The sequence below is a fragment of the Ascaphus truei genome, chromosome 2 (assembly GCF_040206685.1).
Source record: "Ascaphus truei isolate aAscTru1 chromosome 2, aAscTru1.hap1, whole genome shotgun sequence".
Lineage (NCBI taxonomy): Eukaryota > Metazoa > Chordata > Amphibia > Anura > Ascaphidae > Ascaphus > Ascaphus truei.
In genome coordinates, this window is record NC_134484.1 from 409,981,926 (window position 1) to 410,007,753 (window position 25,828).

General features: G+C 42.4%; 1 protein-coding gene across 3 annotated transcripts in view; it reads right to left on the minus strand.

Annotated features, from left to right (window-relative positions):
- The window catches only part of ABCB1 (ATP binding cassette subfamily B member 1), a 72,989-nt gene extending 57,119 nt beyond the window's left edge, over positions 1 to 15,870 (minus strand). For 2 of the 3 annotated variants that reach the window (XM_075587441.1, XM_075587442.1), the window contains exons 1-2: positions 15,761 to 15,869; positions 15,340 to 15,428 (exon numbers count right to left, since the gene is read on the minus strand). In XM_075587441.1, coding sequence (XP_075443556.1) covers positions 15,340 to 15,419 — 80 coding nt within the window. In that variant the 5' untranslated portion in view covers positions 15,420 to 15,428; positions 15,761 to 15,869. Of the gene's footprint in view, positions 1 to 15,339; positions 15,429 to 15,760 lie in introns of all 3 variants that reach the window. The other variant, XM_075587443.1, reaches the window with a different exon arrangement.
- Positions 15,871 to 25,828: the final 9,958 nt, after the last annotated feature.

Consider the following 25,828-nt stretch of genomic DNA (forward strand, 5'->3'; position numbering starts at 1 on the left):
AAACAGAGAGACAGATAGAGAAACAGAGAGACAGATAGAGAAACAGAGAGAGAGACAGACAGAGACAGACAGAGACAGAGACAGAGACAGAGACAGAGACAGAGACAGAGACAGAGACAGAGACAGAGACAGAGACAGAGACAGAGACAGAGACAGAGACAGAGACAGAGACAGAGAGAGAGAGAGAGAGAGAGAGAGAGAGAGAGAGAGAGAGAAACAGAGAAACAGAGAAACAGAGAAACAGAGAAACAAAGAGACAGTTTTTACTAATTTCTTGGCACAAAAATAATTTTAGTATATACAGTACGGGCATCATGGGCATCACTGCTCCACCTAATAACATTTTGCTTACCGCACACATTGACAAAAACGTTAGTACATAGCTGCACACACACACAATATACTTTTTGTTTTTCATGAGTGAATTTTACACCAAAAATGTAATTTATGACACTTAGTACATAGAGCCCAACATCGTATATGTTGTGTATGAGCTTACAAAATAAATGAAGTCCCTATTTTTGCACTACAAAGCTTTGATTTTGAATGGAAACAGGAAAGGGAGAAGATTCCCTCATTTATATAAGGTTTTCATTTTAATTTTGTTTCTAATCCTTCAAATTGTACTTTGATACGTACGTTGATTTAGGATAAAAATCTAAATGTGTCTAAGTTTAATCAAATATTGGACAGAATAGAAATTCATCATCTGTTATACAAGCTAATTATACTTTTTTTTTAAATTAACCACCCTTCGTCAGGACTCCACTCCGTGTGAGGCTATTTCTTCATTTAAAATTAGTATATGAAATCTTTTAACCATTTAAGTTCTATAGTAGCCAGCACTGTTCTGGTTCGCTACAGCACTGACATCATCTCCCATTAGACATCTTGTATTGTTATCTTACTTTTACCTGCACGTTAAACCTTTAGAACCCACACAGTCATTATTATTACTACTGTATTATTTGCATTATTGTGTCATTATGTTTGTTCAACTATGTAAATCCTTGAGAAACTCCAGTAACAATAATGAAGACATGGAAAAACTGAGGGGCTACCTGTCACTGATGGTTATATGTGGTAGGGTTCTCCAGTGTAGTATTAGTTTAAGGCTGATTGGCTAGTAATTTGGGCAGATTGTACGGACAGGAACATTATTTAAGTAGATGCTCATGCCTATGCTGCCCATTTTAGGTGGAGAGCTGTGATGATTATCAGACATGAACCACCCTCAATTTGTAGCGTAATAACTCAAGATAGTTATTGTTCATGTCACTGTTAATGGCAATTACTGTATGTTGTGTCTCTTTTGCCCCCAATCAATGCATATTGTAAAAAAATATATTTATTTCTAAGTACATTAGGGAAACCAGCCAAAAACTTCAAGGCAGAATGAATATGCACAGACACTCTATACCAGGCCTGCACAACTCCAGCCCTCGAGGGCCGCAAACAGGCCAGGTTTTTAGGATATCCCTACTTCAGCACAGCTGGCTCAATTAGTGGCTCAGTATGACATAAATTGTTAGTCCAAATAAAAAAGGTATCACCTAATACTGAAGAACGCATTATTTCTAAGTAAATATTTGAAACAGAGGTTTGGTTTGGAACTGTGGTCATTTTATTGCAGACATAGGCCCTTATTCTGTAAGGTGTGATCAGCCCCATTAAAGTCATTGGAGCTTTTCATGAGATATCACGTCACCTGCGCTTATGACACCTTACAGAATAAGGGTTATAAGCTTCTCCTTATGGAATGCATGAGGTATAGTTTTAATATTATGTCTGGCTCATTATTATGTTTTTCTACTACAATCTTTCAAAATATGTTATGTATGTATCTATACTGTATATAAAACACAGTTATATCTAATAATATATGTTGTTCTACTTTAATAAAGTCCTGTGACCTTTGACACTATGGAGTTTATGAAGTAAAGTCGTCCAACTTCCAAACTAGGGCAAAGCCATTGCAAAGAAAAGCATTGGATTCAAAGAAAAAAAAAAACATATATGGAAGTCATGGGTAAGTAGGATTAATAGTAATATATTTAATACAATATTTATAACAAGTGCAAAGATTTTTCCTTCCTTCCAGGAATTGTCTAGTGGAATAGTTATGCAGTGACTTACTGCTACTGTATCATCTTAGTGTTTGCCAAATGCTTACGCAGTTAAAGGACATGGAGTCTGCTTATGCTTAAAAAAAGCATAAACATCCTGGCAGTTTAACTTGTGTGTTGCACAGAGCTTAACGAAAATAAATAAATAATGAAAATACAAAATATATGTAGCAGGGTGCCCTACCTTGCCTCCAGTGCAGGGGGCTGATCAGCTGTTTAGCTGGCAGAGCTCCGCGCGATCGGGAAGAGTGGTGGTGGCTATCTTGGTATTTCGGGACTACATTTCCCAGAAGCCTTGGGTGTGTCACATTGGCCGTTTTAATGAATCAGGAGCAAGCGGCCATTAGAGAAACTCCTGATATCCTCTGCGGGGCCGGAAACACGAGGCAGTCTTGCAGGAGCCAGGAGAGAGGACAGACGCATCCAGGGAGCCAGAAAGCCCATGGACTAGGCCAGAACTCTGCCGACGGCCTTGGACAAGAGCTGCACGTGGCAGCACAGAAGTGGAACCCTCCGGCTGGAGATTCACCGCAGACCGCTTCCTGGATAAGGTGAGGGGAGTTGTGTTGGAGGCCCCGCTGCGTGGGACATATATATATATATATACAGTGTATATATATATAAAAAAAAAATATATATATGTGTGTGTGTGTGTGTGTGTGTGTGTGTGTGTGTGTGTGTGTGTGTGTGTGTGTGTGTGTGTGTGTGTGTGTGTGTGTGTGTGTGTTGCAGACCTGTCTAAGACATGAAAATGAGCACACAGTAAGATTTCCCTTTGTTATATGCTTTACTGTGGAGGGTTTTTGTCACTTGTTTTACCCACCATAACTTAACTAAGTGTGGTGAAACCTTTCCCACGCTGCTTCAAATTGCAAAGCCAGTATAACTAGCCTCACACTGATGAGACCCTATAGGTCGAAACAGCTGTCTGTGGGTAGGCTTACTAGCTATGCTTCTTAACCCAGGCTGTGCTTTTAAGCTGTGCAATGCAGCAGGCATACGCTTATAGGGGTCCATGTCATATGGATTTGAAGCAAAAGGTGGCTCATTTGCATGCCATTTCCCAGAATCTCTTGCTGCAGTGGAAGCATTGTACAGTATGCTGGGTGATAATGGTGAAAGGCAGGATTGCAGACCTGTCAAGAGACATGCAAATGAGCACACAGTAATATTTCCCTTTGGTATATGCTTTACTGTGGAGGGTTTGTGTCACTTAGTGTGGTATATATATATATATATATACATATATATATATATATATATATATATACATATATATATATATACATATATATATATATATATATATATATATATATATATATATACTGTATATATACTGTATATATATACATATATATACACAAACACAGTTAGGTCCGGAAATAATTGGACACTGATACATGTTTTGATTTTTCATCTGTGTACCAAAGTAAATTCAAGTTACAGTTAAATAATGAATATGGGCTTGAAGTGCAGTCTATCAGTTTTAATTTGAGGGTATTCACATCCAAATTGGAGGAAGGGTTTAGGAATTACATCTCTTTAATATGTAGCCCCCTCTTTTTCAAGGGACCAAAAGTAATTGGACAATTGACTCAAAAGCTGTTTCACGGACAGGTGTGGGCTATTCCTTCATTATTTCATCATTAATTAAGCAGGTAAAAGGTCACGCCCGGTGAAACGCGTAAAGTGACGAGAAGCGCGTCAGACGTGACGTAATCCACAACCCTGCCCAAGACCAGACCGGAGCACTCTGCTATAGTGTGGGACGGGGAGGAGCGGTGAGGACGGTGCAGAGGGCAGAGAGAACGCCCACTGATCCTGATCAGCCGCAGCACCATTTGTTTGTTCTTAAGGCATTAAAACCTTTTTAGCCATGTGAGTGTATTTTCACTTTTGTGTGAGTGATAAACATTTTTTATCAGTATACACTATGTTGTATTTGTCTACTTACCTAAGGAAGGTGACCCGACTCCAGAAGTGCATTATAGGTTGAGACAGAGACCAAAAGAGAGCACACTACCAATTGTATTGGGACACGCCTATTATTGGTTGGAAATTTGTGAGTACGCACTGCATAGAATTCAAGACTCACCCTATGTTCACTGTGAACATGTGTAAGAATATATTACACTATATTTTGTATGTTTTTTATTTTGCGTACACCTGCGCTCCCCATTTTTCCTGGACTGCTGTACGTGTGGGATTGAGGGAATCCAATCCTCTAAGGATTTGAGCAGCGAAGTATCATCTTGATTATTATATTACTATTTATACTTTTTCACTTGCACTTATCATAGAGTGTTATTTGGTATATTTGATCTAAGCGTTTATTTAGTAACATATCCTGTGCACATATCATTATCCAAGTCTACCATAAAGAGAAGACTTCACGAGCGCAAATACAGAGGGTTCACCACAAGGTGCAAACCATTCATAAGCCTCAAGAATAGAAAGGCCATATTAGACTTTGCCAAACAATATCTAAAATAGCAAGCCCAGTTCTGGAACAGCATTCTTTGGACAGATGAAACTAAGATCAACCTGTACCAGAATGATGGGAAGAAAACAGTATGGAGAAGGCTTGGAACGGCTCATGATCTGAAGCATACCACATCATCTGTAAAACACGGTGGAGGCAGTGTGATGGCATGGGCATGCATGGCTTACAATGGCACTGGGTCACTAGTGTTTATTGATGATGTGATTGAAGACAGAAGCAGCCAGATTAATTCTGAAGTGTATAGGGATATATTGTCTGCTCAGATTCAGTCAAATTCAGCGAAGTTGATTGGACGACGCTTCACTTTACAGATGGACAATGACCCAAAACATACTGCAAAAGCAACCCAGGAGTTTTTTTAAGGCAAAGAAGTGGAATATTCTGCAATGGCCGAGTCAATCACGTGATCTCAACCCGATCGAGCATGCATTTCACTTGCTGAAGACAAAACTTAAGGCAGAAAGACCCACAAACAAACAACAACTGAAGACAGCTGCAGTAAAGGCCTGGCAAAGCATCACAAAGGAGGAAACCCAGCGTTTGGTGATGTCCATGCGTTCCAGACTTCAGGCAGTCATTGCCTGCAAAGGATTCTCGACAAAGTATTAAAAATGAACGGTTGCAATTTTTTAACGTTTCATACGATATTTTTCTTCAACCCCTTGAATTAAAGCTGAAAATCTGCACTTCTATTGCATCTCGGTTGTTTCATTTCAAATCCATTGCGGTGGCGTACAGAGCCAAAATTATGAAAAATGTGTCAGTGTCCAATTATTTCCGGACCTAACTGTATATATACAGGGTTCACCGAGATGCAATAGAAGTGCAGACTTTCAGCTTTAATTCAAGGGGTTGAACAAAAATATCGTATGAAACGTTTAGGAATTGCAACCATTTTCATACACAGTCCCCTCATTTCAGGGGCTCAAATGTAATTGGACATATTAACACAATCATAAATAAAATGTTCATTTTTAATACTTTGTATATATACACACAGTGATGGATTCAGGGGGGATATTACTCATTTGAGAGACCCTGCTGAAGTGAAAAGTGAGTTAACTAGCTAACGTGTGTATTAACCCTTGTCACATATACAAGTCACGTGTGCACAGGTGTGCCGTACGTGAACATGCAGTATGGCAACCAGCCAAAGGTAAATTACATTGCTCTTGCAGTAAGTGTTGGTCAGTGTGTTATTTAAGTTACAATTAATAAAATAAATAAGGAAACTCTTTGTTTTCAAATAAGACTGAGGACGGCAGTTTTGTAAATCAGCTCTATGTACTGTATCTGGCTGCTTGTGCTTTAAAGAAGCAGTCTGTGCTGAGTGCCCTTATTTTTGCATTGTATTAATTTTGTGCATTATTTATTATTATTACTGATTAACAGACCTCTTCTTGGCCTTTCAGATGCTGTTTTTATTGGTTCAATCTGATACTCCGCTCATGAGATTTAAGAACAGCTGAACCCCGTTAGAACGTGGTCCTTGGGGTCCACAGACCCTAGACTGCGTTATAACTGGGATTGCGTCAAAATGTCACCGGCAGTCATTTTTTTTTTAAACCTCCATTTTTCCGCGCGCGAGGACCTTACGGCACATCTCTCCTCACTTCATAGAAGCCCACGTGCTCGCTCTCCTCTCTGCTCCGCAGCTGTCCACGTGCTCGCTCTCCTCTCTGCTCCGCAGCTGTCCACGTGCTCGCTCTCCTCTCTGCTCCGCAGCTGTCCACGTGCTCGCTCTCCTCTGCTCCGCAGCTGTCCACGTGCTCTCCTCCCTGCAGCCTTCGTGTGCACCATTGTTTTTTTTAAACATTCAATTAAATGCTTTATTGACAAACGGACACATACACAAATTGAACATTAGTACATTTTGTATAAGACACATGCAGGGATTGAACTCAGGACCTTCCACTGATACTGATACCAATGCCTTACCTCTTACCTCTACACTATAGGCTGGGTGTGACTCCTCTGTAAGGAGAGTGTACTCTGTTAACTCTTAAGTTTATTTCTAGATGTCTGTGACATCACACAGTCCCTGTGGTGTAGTGGTAGCTTATGAAAGGTCCTGGGTTCTATTCCTGTATGATATGGTATAATTAAAAATTAATTAAATTCGGGAGCCATGCTCTGACCGTGTTATAAGCGGATTCGCGTTCTAGCGGATCGCGCTATAACGGGGTTGAGCTATATTAAGGTATTGGTGAGTAACAGACAGTCTCATGCTACCCTTGGGGACTTCACCCCCAAATTCTGGCCACCACAGCAGTCTGCTCTCCATCTTTTCTCAGGGCAGAGGGAGCAGGGATGCTGCTGCAGTAGATCGGAGCAACTCTCTGTCCCTTAAGTGCATAATAATAATCACTAGCAGTGGCAGATTTCCCATTAGGCCCAGGCCCATGGCGGCAACATTTTTGGGGCGACAAATATGTCTGCCCCATATACATTTGCTGCGCTCTCAGGTCTATTTGACCTAATGAGAAGTGACTTATATATGCCGGCCGCCTCCTTTCTGCCGCCCTTCTCCGGATTCGCAGCATGAAATGACGCCGCAGAGGCCACCAACGTGGTGTCACGTGGCATCTCGTTGCCATGGCAACGTGACGGCACGGCGTCAAATGACCTCACGTTACCATGGCAACGAGACACCGTGAGACGTCACGTCGGTGACGTCCGCGGTGACATTTGACGCTGCGAATCGGAAGGAGTAGAAGGGTGGCAGAATTGGTGGGAATAGTACAGTATATTAGAAACTACAGAAAATATTTGACAACGTTGACTGTAATAGTAATATTTTGGGAGAAATTAAAGGTGGTTAAGAAAGGAACATGTACAAATACTGTATGTGAACTATCTACAATGTGTTGTAATCAAAGAACATTAAAAAAGTGAATAAAATGTTTGAACTTAAACAAAAAATGCTGCTCTTATTTTCCTGTATATAATTATGTCATCTGCAATGGCAGAATTGTCATTATATTCAATTTAAAATGTACTGTAGTATTATCTTTGAGCTTTTAATTGAACCGGTGTACCCTTGAATTGACTACCTAATACGGACATCTCTTACCACCTTGTTATGTTAAATTGGGATTTTTATTAAACTGTTGTATTTTCCTGGGAACAAAGTGTCCGACGACCCTTAAGGTGTAAGCCCTTAAATTAATTTTGCTGGTAACAGCATAATTGAGTATTTTTGTGGGGGTGCTTGGTCATTGTAGTGCCCTGCTGGGGGTGAGAGAAAACTGGGCAGCCAGTTTGGTGGGTGTATGTGTGTACGTGACAGTCAGTATTATCCAAACTCCTGGAATGATTTTGAAGTCAGATAATATACAAGATCTCTGTGGGAATTCCTAGCTTTTCCGCTGCAATGCCCGGAATCCTGTGGATTCAGCATAACAGTAAAAGCTGTAATTTATGATAAGACCAAGTTTGCAGGTGATCAAAGAATACTATTTATGCAACATTGCAAAAAAGGAAGCAAGCAATTCTTTTCTCAACAATTTGTAGGAAAAACATGTTTTCAATGCCTTGCTACCAGCAGAATATACTAATAATAACCTAGTGAAAAAGAGAGGCGCTATCAACATTAAGTGAATCATGTGGTGCTGTACACAAATAAGTATATGTGAATACAATGGAAAATAATATATATGTGTATGCACACCAAAAACGGTGATTAATTCCTGAAAATGCTGCCCAAGAAAGCAATCCGTCTAGCCAATTAGGCGAGGGATGGCCACAACCAGGGGGCATAACCGCCCCTCACCTCACTGGGGTCTCGGGGCCGCTATTGCGGCCTGGGGAGGGGCTAGGAAGAGGCCTTAAAATCTGGGAGCTGGAGCGTTCATTCTGCTCCCCGCTGTAGCAAATTTACTCTCCCCCTGAATTCGGTAAGTTTTTTGTTTTTATTGGAATGAGGCACTCATCCCCAGTTGCCGAGCTCAGTGCATTACCACCAGACCTGGGCGGGTTGGGGCTGGGGCATTCGTGGCGAGGGCTGTACCAGGGGGAGGGAGCTGAGGGCGGACGCGTGGCCGGGTCGCGTCTCTTTTCGTGGTACAATTTCACGGGACAAGTGAAAAGTGCACCGCCACTTCCCTTCCTACATTGGAAGGCACCCTTTCCTAATTTCACGGGACAACTCTGCACATTTCGGCAACTGTTCCCCTTCACCTCCTCCCCCCTTCTTCCCACGCCTATGACACGCTTCTTCCCAGCGCGCACAGGCAGCACAGCAACACGGCACATTACCAACAAGCGGTCCCCTCCCCTCTTCTCCCGTCCCTATTCACTCATGTGGCACGCTTCTTCCTCCGTCGCTCGCGGCATCATCTCGGGGCATAGCACGCACGCGCAGGTGGCACAGGGCGGCTTGCAACGCGTGGCGGGCCACCAAAGTATGGACAAGCATACGATGCCTACGCACGCCCCCTCTCCTCCTCAATACTGGGCTTGCTGCCAGCTTCAGAAGGTTATAAGGTTCCACTTTTGGGGTTGGGGGTTTAGGGCACTAAGGTTTAATGTTCTGTGAGAAATATACAGGTATGGGATCATAATTGAGAGTATAATTTACGAGTATGGGCCGTAAGTAGGGTTATAAGGTACAGGAGGTACGGTAATAGTGCTCCTTATACTTCTTCCCAAACCTGGCCCTATTCCCTCCTTCCACATTACTGTTGGAATTACCATCATTCACCCAGTAGCCCAAGCACGCTGCCTAGGGGTCACACTTGACTCCTCTCTCACATTCTCCCCTCACATTCAAAACGTACCTAAAACCTGTCGCTTTTTCCTTTGCAATATTACAAAGATACCCCCTTTCCTCTGTTGCTCGACTGCCAAAACTTTGACTCAGGCCCTCATTCTCGCCTGTCTTGATTACTGTAACCTCCTGCTGTCCGGCCTTCCTGTCTCTCACCTGTCTCCCTTACAATCTAACCTCAACGCATCTGCCAGAATCACTCAGTGTCTCAGTGTCTCCTCTGCTGAAATCCCTCTCCTGGCTTCCATCAAATCCCGTATCTCACACTCAATTCTCCTCCTCACTTTTAAAGCTTTACACTCTTCTGCCCCTCCTTACATCTCAGCCCTAATTTCTCGCTATGCACCATCCCAACTCTTGCGTTCTGCACAAGTATGTCTTCTCTCTACCCCCTTTGTATCTGAAGCCCTCTCCTGCCTTAAACCTTTCTCACTGACTGCCCCACACCTCTGGAATGCCCTTCCCCTCAATATCCGACTAGCACCCTCTCTATCCACCTTTAAGACCCACCTTAAGACACACTTGCTTAAAGAAGCATATGAGTAGCACTGTGGCTAATACTATACACAAGATACATAAATCTTGGCTCCCTTCAGATGCACTTACCAGAATGCCCTCCTACTGTCTCTGTATGTTCTCCCTACCAATTAGATTGTAAGCTCTTCGGAGCAGGGACTCCTCTTCCACAATGTTACTTTTATGTCTGAAGCATTTATTCCCATGATGTGTTATTTGTAGTTATTTGTTATTTATATGATTGTCATGTGTATTACTACTGTGCAGCGCTATGTACATTAATAGCGCTATATAAATAAAGACATACATACATAACAATGTACTGATAGTACTGTATTGGGGTTATAAGGCACTGGTATGCACTGGACTTGCGATTATAGCATACTGGTATGTACTGAAATTGTGGTTATGATGTACTGTATGTATTGTAGTTGTGTTTATAATGTATTAGTATGTACTGTAAGTGAGGTTATGATTTACGGTATGTACTATAGTGGTTATAAAGTATATTAGGTACTGTAAGTGTGGTTAGAATGTACTGTATGTACTGTAGTTGTGGTCATAATGTATTAGTATGTACTGTAAGTGCGGGTATAATGTACTGTATTTGTGGTTATAATGTTTTAGTATGTACAGTAAGCCTGGGTATAATATACTGGTATGTACCGTAATTGTGGTTATAATGTACGGGTATGTACTGTAATGGTGGTTATTATGTACTAGTATGTATGAGAATTATGGTTAAAAGATACTGGTACATACTGTGATTGTGGGTATATGATATTGGTATACACCATAATGGTGGTTATAATGTACTGATATGTATGTGTAGCGTTGGTATGTAATGGTATGGGTATGTCGCTATGGTATACAGCACTCAATAAGTAAGTACAATAATAATGCGCAGGGTGCACAAGGAACAGGGGGGGGGGCAAATTCCCCCCAAATCAATATCCAAATATCAACTAGAGTTCCAGCACTCACTGACTCTGGGAAAAATGATCAAAACAGGGTATAAGCCAAAAAGTAAATAATTTTATGCAAGCACAAGATTTGAATTCATATAGTATTGCAATACTTTTCAGATATCCTCTTTTAATAAAGGATTCCTCTTGACCAAGTTTCTTTTTCTTGTATATCTGCCTTGATTTTTGTTAGTCAAGTGAAGAAAAAGAGTTAAAATATGTATCACAGCCACAGTCTCCCCACCTCACACTGAGAGAGAGATGTGAAAAGGGAAAATAAGAGAAATAGTTGGAACATTATAACAACCTGGCCAAGTGTCAATTTGTCAAAATAGACACTGTGGTTAAATTATACATTTTTTAACTTTTTTCTTTTCTTCTTTTTTGTTCTGTACTACTGTATATGAATTCAAATGTTGCCTCCTTGTACCAACGGAGAACCACTTAAGGACATTATCTATTATTCAGATAGATTTTGCACAGCTACAAAAGAGAATCTTGAGGTTTATTGTGTAACTTTGTTTTATTAACTTTTTAATAAATTGTAAATGTGTTTAACACTTTTGATCAACATAATCTAAGGAGTTTATTACAATATATGTCTGCATACTCAGTAACAGCACCACAGTTACTTTTACCACTTAGCACCAATTTTAGGTGATAATCAATTTTTCCTATTTTCCCTTTTTTTGTATTTTCCTTATTTCCCTTTTCTATCTGAAAAATTTGTGTCACAAGATCTTCACCTTTCTAATAATAACCCAGAGCTGCATATTTGTGCATGGCATGAGTGTAATGTAAAGGCATAAAGTAAAAAATGCAAAACCTCTTAAAAATGTTTATGTGTTTTTTTTATGTATTTGCTAGATTATAAAGTTATTGTTTAACTTCACTGCAATTCTTTTTTTTTTTTTAATTTTCACTCAATAAAATATTTGAGAACACTGGTTTTTAATTTTTACCTTTGTGCTGAGAAGCCCTGGGGTGTTTTTTTTTTGTTGTTCTTGCTAGATTTTAATCTTGTCTTTCAAAAAGGTTATTAGATGTTATATTGTAATAAGTTTAATTATATATGGCATAGAAAGATGCCAGCCTAATATTTTGAATAATATACTACTTATAAAGAAATGAGTTTAATAAATAACATTCCCTACTGCAGGAACAGTAGTTTTAGGTGCAGTATGTTGGGATAGGTTTGCAGTGAAAAGGGCTACGTATTAGTGAGCTTGAGGGTTTACAAAATGGAAGTTCTTAAAAAAAAAGAAGGTAAAAACCACTTTAGTTGTAGTTCTTCAAAGGATGTTCCTCAAGTTTCATATTTTAACCACTTTAATGCTGGAGGGTCCTGCAGTGCATTTGTCTCTTTATGGATCCTGCATACAGGAAATGCAAAGTATTGTTGGCTACTGTAGCACTGAAAGTTTTATGTATAAAATAAGATTCGTTTTTCTCACAATTGCAGGCACTATTTAAATCAGACAGACGTGTTTGCAACATTTTTGGGACATCAAACTTTTACTGCATTTTTTATGATTACAAAAACGGTGCTCATGAAAACATTATTGTTCATTTTTATTCATATACTTTACGGTCTTTCTTGCATTTGTGAAAAATTGGGGTAAAGTAATGAAAATTCATAATTTAACCTTGTGTAGTGTTCACAATGAGATGCTTATCTGTGGAGAGTGCAGGAGTACAGAAGGCTATGTAGGGCATGTTCAAACATGTCTCCTGCAGTATTGATAACCATGGGCAGACTGGTCAACTCTATGGTCCCAATTTTCCGCAAGTTCTTTTATGTAAAATAGTGCATTTCTTTGTGACTCTACTCCAATCTCTTCACATCTCTAAGTAAGTTAACTCACTGTAATAATGTATGATAATGGGATGGATCCATTTCTTGGACCATGGCTATCTAGTATGGTCTGAAATCATCATCCTAGAGTAATAGAGCCAACAAGTGACTGGATAGAGATGATACCTTTGTGAAGAGAGGACCTTACAGTAATGTCTCAAATAAGCTGAGGTTAGCCACACAATTACCATGAAATGCATGTAACAAAAAATATTTGCTCTTGACAGACTTTTTTTTGCGGTGATTGTAGAGATTTTAATGCATAGATTATAGCCGGCACCTTTATATTGGTGACCCATAATCTCACTCACAGTTTACGTTATAGAGCTCATTCATTATAGCTTGCATGTACATTTAATTTTAGTTCACTGGCCTGTGCTTTTATTTTTGTCACCAAATTGGCACTTTTTCCTTCTCTATCACACACACACACACACACACACACACACACACACACACACACACACACACACACACACACACACACACACACACACACACTATTTTATGTATTTTAACTGAGCACCTATACAGCTAATGTTTTTTTTAACAAGGATATGTTGATGGAAGCGTGGAGTTAAGATATATACACAGGTGTGTGTGTGTGTGTATGTGTATATATATATATATATATATATATATATATATATATATATATATATATATACACATACATACATACATACATACATACATACATACATACATATATATATATATATATATATATATATATATATATATATATATATAATAGACTCCTTATGCTTATCTCAACTAGACTCAATGACCGCCATGACCTGTCACCCTTAACAGCACCGTAAAACTCCTGCTTATTGGTTAATACCAATGACATACAAGACATACCTGAAAACAAGATCTATATCTCATAGTCTCTTCTGTTACAATATTGTGTAAATACATTCATTTGAGTTATTTAGCGTGCAGCAGGAACCAGCATCCACAAACAAAAAGGGTAACTACTCTGCTGAAAGTAAAGTCACATCCTGGGCGGAGAGTAAGTTACTGACACACATCACACTGACACAATTCCCAACATGACTATGCAGGATCTGTAAGGAGACAAAAGCACAGAATTCGGAAGCGTATTTGCCCTCTTTGCCAGATGCAGAAGTGGGCAGATATCTAACAAAATATCGTGCTTTGTCTCTGTAAATATCCTGAAAGAAATTAAGCACTGAGCTTGTATCAGTAATAGATAAAAGTAGCCTATACAGATGGCTATTCTTCTCTCTTCAAGTAAACCACTTTAAAACTGCTGGGTCACTGACAAACAGCATATTATTGCCCCTATTCAACATGCTGTGAAGAAACTTCTCCATATTATGGGAGCCTCTGAGTCCCATACATTGAACTGCCGGGCTGTTTTGGGGCACATGGTTTATATTATAGTGCAGTGTTTCCAAACTCCAGTCCTCAGGGAACCCCAACAGGTCAGGTCTTAAGGATATCCCTGCTCCAGCACAAGTGGCTCAGTCAAAATGACTGAGCCGCTGATTGACCCACCTGTGCTGGAGCAGGGATATCCTTAAGTCCTGACCTGTTGGGGTTCCCTGAGGACCGGAGTTGGGAAACACTGTTATAGTGCATGATTCTGGAAGGAAGTAATTGCTGCAACATGTTGTGCCGTACCTGTACAAGATTGCATAACCTGGTCTAACATCATACACATCTCGAATCAAGAAACAGGTTTTACATTTCAACAGAGCGCATCTACAGTGAGTGATATTAGCTGTATTCAGGACCAACGTTTATACTATAGTTTATTATTCGTTTTAAGGTAGTAAGTACTGTAACGTGTTGTACCAACACACACTAGCCCAACCCAATACAAAAATAAATGTATGTGTAAATGATCTACTGCCAACACACCAACATTGTCATGTTAACAGCGCGTCCACAGTGCCAATGCTACAGGAGATAACCACCTCACAATAAAAGCAGGCGTATCTAGCTCATAGGTTAGGTCAATAAATGGGTTATAAGATTTATATTCTGTCATTGGCACAAATAGAGGACGGTGCCGTGTTAGCTTGTAAAAGAGACAAAGAAGAGTAAGGTAGAAGTGATACTTTTAATAGCCAACTCGTGGTTAAAAATAAAGTGCAAGCTTTCAGGACCACAAAGGTCTCCTCCTGAAGATGGCACCCTGGTGGTCCTGGAAGCGTGAACTTTTTATAAACCACAGATTAGCCATAAAAAGTATCACCTCCGCCTTACTTTTCTTGGTCTATTTAATCATTGGTTATTGGCATTACGTTTAAAAGTACTAGAAAGACCATTTGAGCTTCTTAACACCAGTAGACATGGTTAATACAGAGATTCAAGCATATGAAGGGTATGTGTGAACATCAGTCATAGAAATCGACAGAATAAGTAAATAATCTACTGTATATTACAATAAGAGTTTACACATTAGGATTGTTTGTTTCGAGAGGATACAGATCAAAGAAGCTGAGATGAGCTAAAAAAATCAGACACTTTTCATTATTTGTGTGTTGTTGTTCCCTTGCAAGCAGTACAGAAGAGTCCTTCACATACAGTATAGTTCAGTATATCTTCCTATATAGACAGCAAATCACCTCTTAGCACTGGGGTCCGAGATGGCCACTGCAGCTGCATCAATCCCATTAGCTTCTATTGTCTTCGCATCAGAAGCCATGTTTATGATCTACAGTATTTAAAGGTGGAAAAAAAGTGTCAGAAAATAATTTACTGTAGAATCCAAACTTTAAATCAAGCCCCAAATTAACGAGCACACAAAACATACTGGTACTGTAAAAACAATGTGCTTCTGAACACAGCACGGTGTCTTGGTCCCCAGCACTCCAGAGGTTAAGAAATACAGGAGACTCGGATGGAGTGGAATATATGTTAAATAAAAGCACATTGTGTTCTGCTAGGTGGATAACTGCAGGACCATCACAGGGACCTGCACTGCTACCCCCACCTACCCACCCACCCAAAGTGCAGCAGCATAAAACATGTGTTCTCTCCACTTACCTTCAAGGCTTTCTTTCTCCGCTCGCAAACAATGTTCACCAATTGAGCGAGTGATTAGCAGTGGTTACTGCGATTCGGTGTGACTCTGGAATGAATAAAGGCTGAAAGGCAGCCAGAGCAGAGGCACAGCAGTAACATGCGCCTGGCTCCTCCCCTCTAGTAAATGAAGAGAGGGTTTGACAGCTGTTACATCCCTCAGATGACAGCGCTTCTTCCTGTTGTCATAGAGCTGTGAGCTGAGATAATTGCACCCAGCTCCTCCTCACTCAAAGCAAGACGGCTCCCGTGTTAATATTTGATGTAGATAAGGCTATACATCGCATGCAATGTGTGAATGGGGCAGGCGCGCCTTGCTTGCTCATGGTCACCACCAGCACTTACATCAGCCCCAGGTCACTGGAGTTTGTGTTGCAGATCTGCTCCTTCCTCCTGCTATTATGCGGCTGCTATCTCCAGAAGTTAATGCTGAATTACATCAAGGTTTTATTGAGTATAAATTGATCTCAAAGCACTTTGGGAAATCTGAGCCCTGCTCATGTTCAGGATAATGGCTTCCTGATTTTTGTACATTTGTTTTGCTGGTATTTCTCGTATTTGAGACTTTTAACAGAAATGATTTCATACAATAGATGTCATTGAAGCTGCCCGAGTGCCTTTGATGCAAATATGTCCCACTCTGGGTGACACGTGCTGTAGGTCTATATGTATAGCTATTTTGTTTCCTATTTTAGATTCTAATGCATTATTTTGCCACGACTACTGTATATCTATTAGATAATGCGGTAATCTATTTAGTAGGTAAAATAATAAACCTTTTAATATCACACAAATATGCTTCATGGGAGCCCACACAAGGAAGTAAACTGCATCACTCCTAACATCTTTGACCCCTACTGTTTTTCTAAATGACATACTGTACTGCGACGAGTATTCTAAAACAAATCTGGGGCAATCACCAACAAGACCCAGGTACATCCTGGGTACATGCTGGGTACATGCTGGGTACATGCTGGGTACATGCTGGGTACAAGCTGGGTACATGCTGCAACATTTCCCTGACATTTCTGCAGACAGACTAATGGCCCATCAGATTAACAGCGGGGGTCCCTGGTAGTCCCATTCAAACTGAATGGGACTGCCAGGGACCCCTGCTGTATTATTCCGATGGGCCATTAGTCTCTGCAGAAATGTCACTGAAATGTTGCAGCATATACCCAGCATGTACCTGGGCCTTGTTGATGATAGCCCCAGATTTTCCAAGGCAAGTTTAAGGCAAGTTTAGAATACTCGTCGGCGCACCTGTACATAGCAGACACATCTGCCAGTGAATACAGTTTACCAAAAATAATTTAATAATCCCACACCTTTAAGGCAGCAATCCTGACCATAAAGATATATTTAATTACATGAACTGGGCCAATAGAAGAGCCACAGTCTCATCTGGAAATGACATCGCGGCTTTCTATTGGTGACCTTGGCAGATGTGCTTGTTGTCTCTCAATATTTATCGTTTTTAAAACCAGCAAAAAAGACGACACATATCTCAGGAACCAAGAGTCCCTAGATGTTGGGGGACGACCGATAAGATCCGGGTTCAGGTAAGACTAAAAAGAAAGATCCCAGACTTGAGTGCTGCTTTAAATCATTTCATAATTATGCCCCTTTACAAAGCATTAGTAAGACCACACCTTGAATATGGAGTACAATTTTGGGCACCAATCCTAAGAAAAGACATTGTGGAACTAGAGAGAGTGCAGAGAAGAGCCACCAAATTAATAAAGGGGATGGACATTCTAACTTATGAGGAGAGATTAGCTAAATTACATTTATTTACATTAGAAAAGAGGCGTCTAAGAGGGGATATAACTATATACAAATATATTCAGGGACAATACAAGGAGCTTTCAAAAGAACTATTCATCCCACGGGCAGTACAAAGGGCTCGGGGCCATCCCTTAAGGTTGGAGGAAAGGAAATTTCACCAGCAACAAAGGAAAGGGTTCTTTACAGTAAGGGCAGTTAAAATGTGGGATTCATGACCCATGGAGACTGTGATGGCAGATACAATAGATTTGTTCAAAAAAAGGGGGAGGGGGGAATGGGAAAAGGGGGGGGGATGGGGGGTGGGGAAGGAAAAGAAGCTGGCGGAGAACACTATGAAGATTTATTCTTCCAAGAAATGTTTTAGCTCCCATTCTATATTTAATCCATGGGGTTGTAGTGTGTTGAGGGAAAAAATCCATGACATTTCTCTTTTGTTGAGGCAATTTAACCTATCACCTCCTCTAGTGTGGGTGGGAATGTGTTCTACTCCATAGAATTTAAAATTCTTAAGACCGCCAAGCGGACCCTGTGAAAAGTGTTTTGATACAGGATGGAATAAGTCCTTTTTATTAATTAATCTCAAATGTTCTGATATTCTTATATATAAAGGTCTGATTGTCCTGCCCACAAACTTGCTATTGCACCCACAAACAATCACATAGATAACATAACTGGTATGACAGTTAATGAACGTGTTAATTCTATGTTTACCTTTAGGGAACAATGTATGCACTCGTTTCGTGGGCAGAGCAAATTTGCAACATTTACAAAAACCACATTTGTGGAATCCTTTAGGTATATTGCAAATACGAGACTGTTGTGCAGATTGAAAAAGACTTTTAGAAATAGATGAAGCAAGTGTGTTGGCCTTTCTGAATGCAAACTTGGGTCCAGACCTGGTGAAGGGTCCCAGGTCCGGATCCAATTTAAGTACATTCCAATGCTTGGAAACTATTTGTCTGATCTGTGATGCTTGCTTACTAAACTTGGTAATGAATAAAGGGCTTTCACAAAATGATTCTTTATTCTTTTTGGTCTTATATTTAATCAAGGTACTTCCATCTGTTTTTGAATATCCCCGTGTTAGGAATTTAGATTTTAATGTCTCTGAATGTTGCAGAAAGGTACCCTGATTGGAACAAATACGTTTGTACCTCAAAAATTGTCCCTTGGGGATACCACGAATGAGTGACTTAGGGTGACTGCTAGTCGCATGTAGATAGGAGTTTCTGGCATGAGGTTTGGTAAAGATATCTGTTTGGATACCAGTGGTTGGATCACCATGGATAGCCACATCATGATAATTAATTGTATTAGTGTCTGTTTGAAATGTGAATTGAAGATTAATGTCATTACAATTAATAGTGTGAAAAAAAGTGTGAAAGCTATGTACATCACCATCCCAAATGAAAATCAAATCATCAATTAACCTTTTGTAAAAAAACAATATTAGAGCGGAATATATTAGTGGTACCATAGATGTGAACAGATTCCCATAAACCCATAAAAAGATTGGCATATGAGGGTGCAAAAGAAGTCCCCTGTTACGCCGATGCTCGCCACAAACCGGGACCGGACCGCGGGGCTGAGGTGGGGTTATATAATCACCGACCTGAGTCCACGCAGACTGATCCGGAGTGCGCAGTTCATAGTCGTACATCGCAGGGTCAGGATTGGAGAAGGCAGCATCGTCGTTAATGAAGCAGGAGTTCGGCAACAGGAAATCAGGAGTGCCCCGCTTCAGCTTAGGAGCGTGAGCGCGGGGGTGGCTTCTGCGCGAGGAGCGGCCTCGGCCCATGACGCCGATCTCAGCAGGAGGAGACAGCAGGCTGGCCGAAGTTCACCGCAGGGCAGCGTCGGGAAGAACCAACGCTTCAGCGCAGAAGTCCAAGGCAGGTCACTGCAAGAGGATCGCAGCAAGCCGCAGGAAAGGAAGGGTAGCCACTGCTAGGAGGGAATGCAGCAGGTACCGGTGCTGGCAACACGCTTCAGCACAGACGTCCCGGGTAGGCCACTGCAGGAGAATAGCAGCAGGCCAGTGCTGGCATCAACGCTTCAGCACAGACGTCCAGGGCAGGCCACTGCAAGGAGATAGCAGCAGGCCGCAGGAAGGGAAGGGAGCTACTGCTAGGAGGGAATGCAGCAGTACCAGTGCTGGCATCAACGCTTCAGCACAGACGTCCAGGATAGACCACTACAGGAGAATAGCGGCAGGCCACAGGACAGGAAGGGTAGCTACTGCTAGGAGGGAATGCAGCAGTTACCAGTGCTGGCATCAACGCTTCAGCACAGACGTCCAGGGTAGGCCACTGCAAGGAGATAGCAGCAGGCCAGTGCTGGCAACAACGCTTCAGCACAGACGTCCAGGACCAGGCCTCTGGATACTCAGGAACTTGGAAGGTAAGAACGCTAGGAGAGAGGCCTGGGGTGGTTTGTGGCAGAGTCAGTAACATAGAGATAAGAATAGTTATGCTCGGCGCTGGTTCAGAGCCAACGCCTAGAATATAAAGGGATGGAGATCCAATCACAGGAGGAGGGTGTGTGAGAATTCCTCCAATGAAGTAGCACAGGGCAGAAGCTGCAATGAGAGGCAGCACCTGTGCCATATATTGCCAGAGGAAGCCTGCAACTGCACAGGTCTGCAAGGCAATAGTCAAAGCCAGTAGTGGATTCCTTACAGTACCCCCCCCTTCAGGTGAGGCCTCCGGACGAACAAGATCCATCACAGATTTGGGGGACATGGAATTGTTCCTAAACCTCCTTAGGCGAGAGGTGGCGTTGAAAGCCCATAGTTTGTTGGGATTCCTTACAGTACCCCCACCACTGGGTGAGAAGCCTGGGTGAACAGGACCATTCATAGGTCTGGGAGACATTGAGTTGTTCCTGAAGTGTCTCCGGCGAGAATTAGGTCCACAATCCAGATGTATATTGGCGAGTGCCATGAAAGACAGCGGTGGTACTGCAGTTCTTGGTACATGGACAATGGGACCTGAGGGCTCCGGAATGGGAACATCGGAAGGACAGTAGCCAGGTGTCCGGTGCATAGTAATAGTCCAAGAGTATGGGACACAGGACACAGATTGTTGGACAAAAATGGCAGAGGGACCTTCAGAGAAGGCAATGTCTTTGGTGAAATCAGCACGGAGGAAGTTGCGAGAGTCTTTAGCTTCCAAGGAATTCCGGGTGGTTGTTAGCAAGGGAATGGGGCGGGAGGGTTCACTACACACTATTGCAGCGGTACTTTTGATACCAAGCAGGGTTGCTATCCCAAGCAATTTGCGAGAGTCTGTAGCAGTGTGTATGCAACTCATGGTACTGGCAGTTGAAGAAGGATCCGCTTCCTTTGGTTTGTGATCTTTAGAGAGAATCAAATCCGAAATTGTGGCCTTGGCGAAGGACATAATAAGCATGTCTATACCCATAGTGGACCCATAGAGAACAGGAACGGACGCTTCAGGTAAAGCGACGAGGTCCAGTAAGGGTGTCTTCGTCTTAGGGAGAGGCCAATTGCCATACAGAACGGGCACTTTGGGCACCGCACAGAGACCTGCGAGTAAGGAGTCTGTTTGAAAGGTGAGAAAACAGATTTTATCCAAAAAACAAGGCAGGCGGTTAAGCGGTGCATCGACCTTAGGGAAAAAAGTCTTGGGGTTAAAGCTGGGTGCCTCCAACACAGAGAAAGAAGACAGAGAACTAGAGCTTGGCTTCGGAGTGGAGGTCCCAGGTACCCAGGTCTCACATGATACTGTGGGAGAAGCAATGCAAATTGTTACTGTTTTAAACATAGGGTTTTTAACATCGGTAGCTCCAGGCACCTTTTTGAGAGGTAACCCTAGTCTTGGGACAGGACAGTCAATAGCAAGTACCCCAAGTATTGTGGAAGACACAGAGAAATATAAGTCCATTTTAAAGACGGTATCTTCTGAAAAAAGGGAAAGTTCCAAATGCGATACCCCTGAGTTCGTGGTAGTAGACATACAGTCAGTAGTGGATACCCCGAATACTGTGGGCGAATCAGCGTGAAACAGTATTATTGCAGGAATGGGCATCCCAGACTTAAAGTCATTTTTGATCATCCCGGAGGCTGTGGCATGATCCGTGAGAGAAACTGGGGTAAACTCTCCAACAGACACAAGAGACATCTTGCTTGTTACAGAATTGGGTCCCTGAGAATCCCTAGTGAGGGCATCAGACTCCATGGGAGACTTAGTGACAGGGGTTTTGGAACTGATAAAAGGAATTGCAGGTATCACAGATTTAATAGGAGAAATACCTTGCAAAACAGAAATTTTAGTAAAGGTGATAGGCATCACAGATAGGACAGACAGAAGTAAGCTAGGCAAGGTTGCTTCTATAACAGAAGATTTGGCAGCGGCAAAGCTTAACTCAGCGGCTGCTGGAGAACTTTTAACTACAGTGAGAAGGGACTGCAGATTTACAAAGTCAGGGATAAAGGGAGTCTCAAACTTGAAAGCCTGATCCTTCAAAAAGAAGGGCCCTAACTTTAATGGTACTGAGGGAGCAACAGCAGATACGCTGATCTCAGAAGGGGTCACTTGGAAAGGAGCATAATATGTACTGTTCGCTTTAAACCCTAGGATTTGAGAAAAGGAGAACTCAGACAGTGCAAGTGGGGCAACCACGACTGTACTGGCCTCTGAAGTGGGTATTTGGGAAAGAGTGTCTGGGACTTCAGAAACGACAACAGATTCCACGAAAAGGGGTCTATGCTCAGAAGCAGGGGTCTCAGCTCTCTGAGTGGCAGACGTGGTGAGTGAAATACCTAGGAGTAGGGATTCTGCGAACAGGTTTAGAGAAACAAACGGCTCCAGAATACTTTTTACTGGAGCCAGTATTATTGCCGAAAGTTCAGGGGGCATAGCCCTGAGAATTTTAGCTGAGTCAGAGGACAAAAGGGGTTGATCCTCTGAGGCTAAGGAGGTGTCCCTGACTGACGAACTAAAGGGATCTACCAATGAAGGTTCACAGGGCAGCGACAGAGAAATGGTTTGACCATTCTTAGGAGAGAGAGGTAACCCCACAGGTTTAGTAACAGGACTGGTAGCACAGAGAATCTGCCAAGCAGCAGCATAGCTGGCAAGGAGGGGATCCTGTTCTATTATGTGAGTGTCTAGTGTTGAGGAAAATACATGGAGTGTATCTTGAGACTGAGCCAACATGAGGAGGGCGCTCTGTTCCACTAGATGAATGTCCAGTGATGAGGCCAGGGCATAGATTGCCTCTTGGGCGTCGGCCAGTTCCATAGGGTTCACATTATCCCAGGTTAAAGGGGAATCAGGGGAGCGAATACATTCGGCTAGAGACTGTTTTAAGTTCAGGATACAGTAAGCCTTAATAAAGAGATCACAACGGCATTGTCTTTGCAAAGGGGTTAAACCTTCATAGGTAAACATTTCATCCATCAGGGGTATTACTTCACACAAATACTGGCCTTCATAGTGGGACTGATACGCAGGCCGGGACATAACTTCAGTTGGTAAATTGCCATCCCCCGCCACGGCGCGGTCCGGTTTTAATGGGCCGAGCATACTGTTACGCCGATGCTCGCCACAAACCGGGACCGGACCGCGGGGCTGAGGTGGGGTTATATAATCACCGACCTGAGTCCACGCAGACTGATCCGGAGTGCGCAGTTCATAGTCGTACATCGCAGGGTCAGGATTGGAGAAGGCAGCATCGTCGTTAATGAAGCAGGAGTTCGGCAACAGGAAATCAGGAGTGCCCCGCTTCAGCTTAGGAGCGTGAGCGCGGGGGTGGCTTCTGCGCGAGGAGCGGCCTCGGCCCATGACGCCGATCTCAGCAGGAGGAGACAGCAGGCTGGCCGAAGTTCACCGCAGGGCAGCGTCGGGAAGAACCAACGCTTCAGCGCAGAAGTCCAAGGCAGGTCACTGCAAGAGGATCGCAGCAAGCCGCAGGAAAGGAAGGGTAGCCACTGCTAGGAGGGAATGCAGCAGGTACCGGTGCTGGCAACACGCTTCAGCACAGACGTCCCGGGTAGGCCACTGCAGGAGAATAGCAGCAGGCCAGTGCTGGCATCAAGGCTTCAGCACAGACGTCCAGGGCAGGCCACTGCAAGGAGATAGCAGCAGGCCGCAGGAAGGGAAGGGTAGCTACTGCTAGGAGGGAATGCAGCAGTACCAGTGCTGGCATCAACGCTTCAGCACAGACGTCCAGGATAGACCACTACAGGAGAATAGCGGCAGGCCTCAGGACAGGAAGGGTAGCTACTGCTAGGAGGGAATGCAGCAGTTACCAGTGCTGGCATCAACGCTTCAGCACAGACGTCCAGGGTAGGCCACTGCAAGGAGATAGCAGCAGGCCAGTGCTGGCAACAACGCTTCAGCACAGACGTCCAGGACCAGGCCTCTGGATACTCAGGAACTTGGAAGGTAAGAACGCTAGGAGAGAGGCCTGGGGTGGTTTGTGGCAGAGTCAGTAACATAGAGATAAGAATAGTTATGCTCGGCGCTGGTTCAGAGCCAACGCCTAGAATATAAAGGGCGGAGATCCAATCACAGGAGGAGGGTGTGTGAGAATTCCTCCAATGAAGTAGCACAGGGCAGAAGCTGCAATGAGAGGCAGCACCTGTGCCATATATTGCCAGAGGAAGCCTGCAACTGCACAGGTCTGCAAGGCAATAGTCAAAGCCAGTAGTGGATTCCTTACATCCCCATAGCCGTGCCCTGTTTTTGAAGAAAATAGTGTGAATCAAACAAAAAATAGTTATGTGTTAATAAAAATAAAATGGAATCATTAATAAACGTGATCTGTGCTGTTGAAAGTGAAGAAGATTGAAGATAGTGATAAATGGCTCGAAGGCCGTGTTCATGTTGTATAATAGTGTATAGTGATGTGACATCCATGGTGACCCACCTGTATCCTTCTTTCCATTCAATGTCTTGTAAGGCTATCAGTAAAGCCGTGGTGTCCTCAATGAATGACGGTAAGTTGCGCACAATTGGCTGAAGGAATTTGTCTACATATCGTGACACACCATCTCCCAAAGATCCAATGCTGGAGACGATGGGTCGTCCAGGAGGATTCTCCAATGATTTGTGGATCTTTGGGAGATGGTGGAACACTGGCACAATTGGAAACTTACATGCCAGAAAACCCCTCTCCTTGCTGCTTAGAACATATAATGCATCACCCAGTTCAAGAAGTTGATTGAGTTCTGTGAGAAACATTGCAGTGGGGTCAGATTTTAATTTAACATAAAACTCTGTGTCACTCAATAATCTGAGAGCTTCCTCTCTGTACCTAATAGAGGACTGCACCACTATTGCTCCCCCCTTGTCGGCATTTTTGATGATTATTGATTTGTCGTTTTTTAACAGATCTAGATCAATTCTCTCTTGTTTAGTGAGGTTGTCATTTATATGACTAAAGTGTGAAAATGAATAGCCCTTGGCTAATAACCTCAGATCTCTATCAACAAGCCTTTCAAATGTGGAGACACAAGGTTCCTTAGTATTGTAAGGAATAAAGGTCGATCGTTTTTTTAGATTTGAATCTGTATGGCCAAAGAAAGGGGGGTCAGTAGTGGTTTCTGTACATCCTTCATCAAAAAGTGACTGCATGTCAAACTCACAGGCACTCTCGACAAAGGAGCATACATTCACATTATCAACGTTAGTCTGCACATCAGAATCATTTATCACAGTTGTAGATGGTTGAACCATATTACTTTTTGTGGCAAATAGTTTTTTCAATGCCCATTTCCTAGCATTTTTTTGAAGGTCTATTATTGTTGCAAATAAATCAAAATTTTCATGTGGAGCAAAATTCAGTCCCTTGTTTAGCAATGTAATTTGATCTTGGGTTAACACAATGTCCGAAATATTGATCACATTGTTTTGTGTTGATTCTAGGAGTATTTCTTCCTTTTGTTGTCTGCACCATAAAGTTTCTCTGGTCTTCTTACCCCTTCTACATTTTTTGGATTTTTTGACTGGGTGTTGTCCATGTGAGAAAAAGTAGGCCGAGGCCTTTCTTCCCTGTGATTAGCCATGTAGGTCTTATCAAAGTAGCCACCCTCAGATTCTTTATTAAGGTGTTTGTCTTGAGTGGAGAAGGACACAGATGGTCTCTCGTTAGTATCTGAGGAATCTGTGTCAAAACTAGACCTGCGGTCTGAGTGTGGCGACTTTAGAATGGACCTTGTATTAGATTTATGAACGTCTTCCTCAGAAGACCATCTGCGCGGTGTAAATTGGGGAGGAG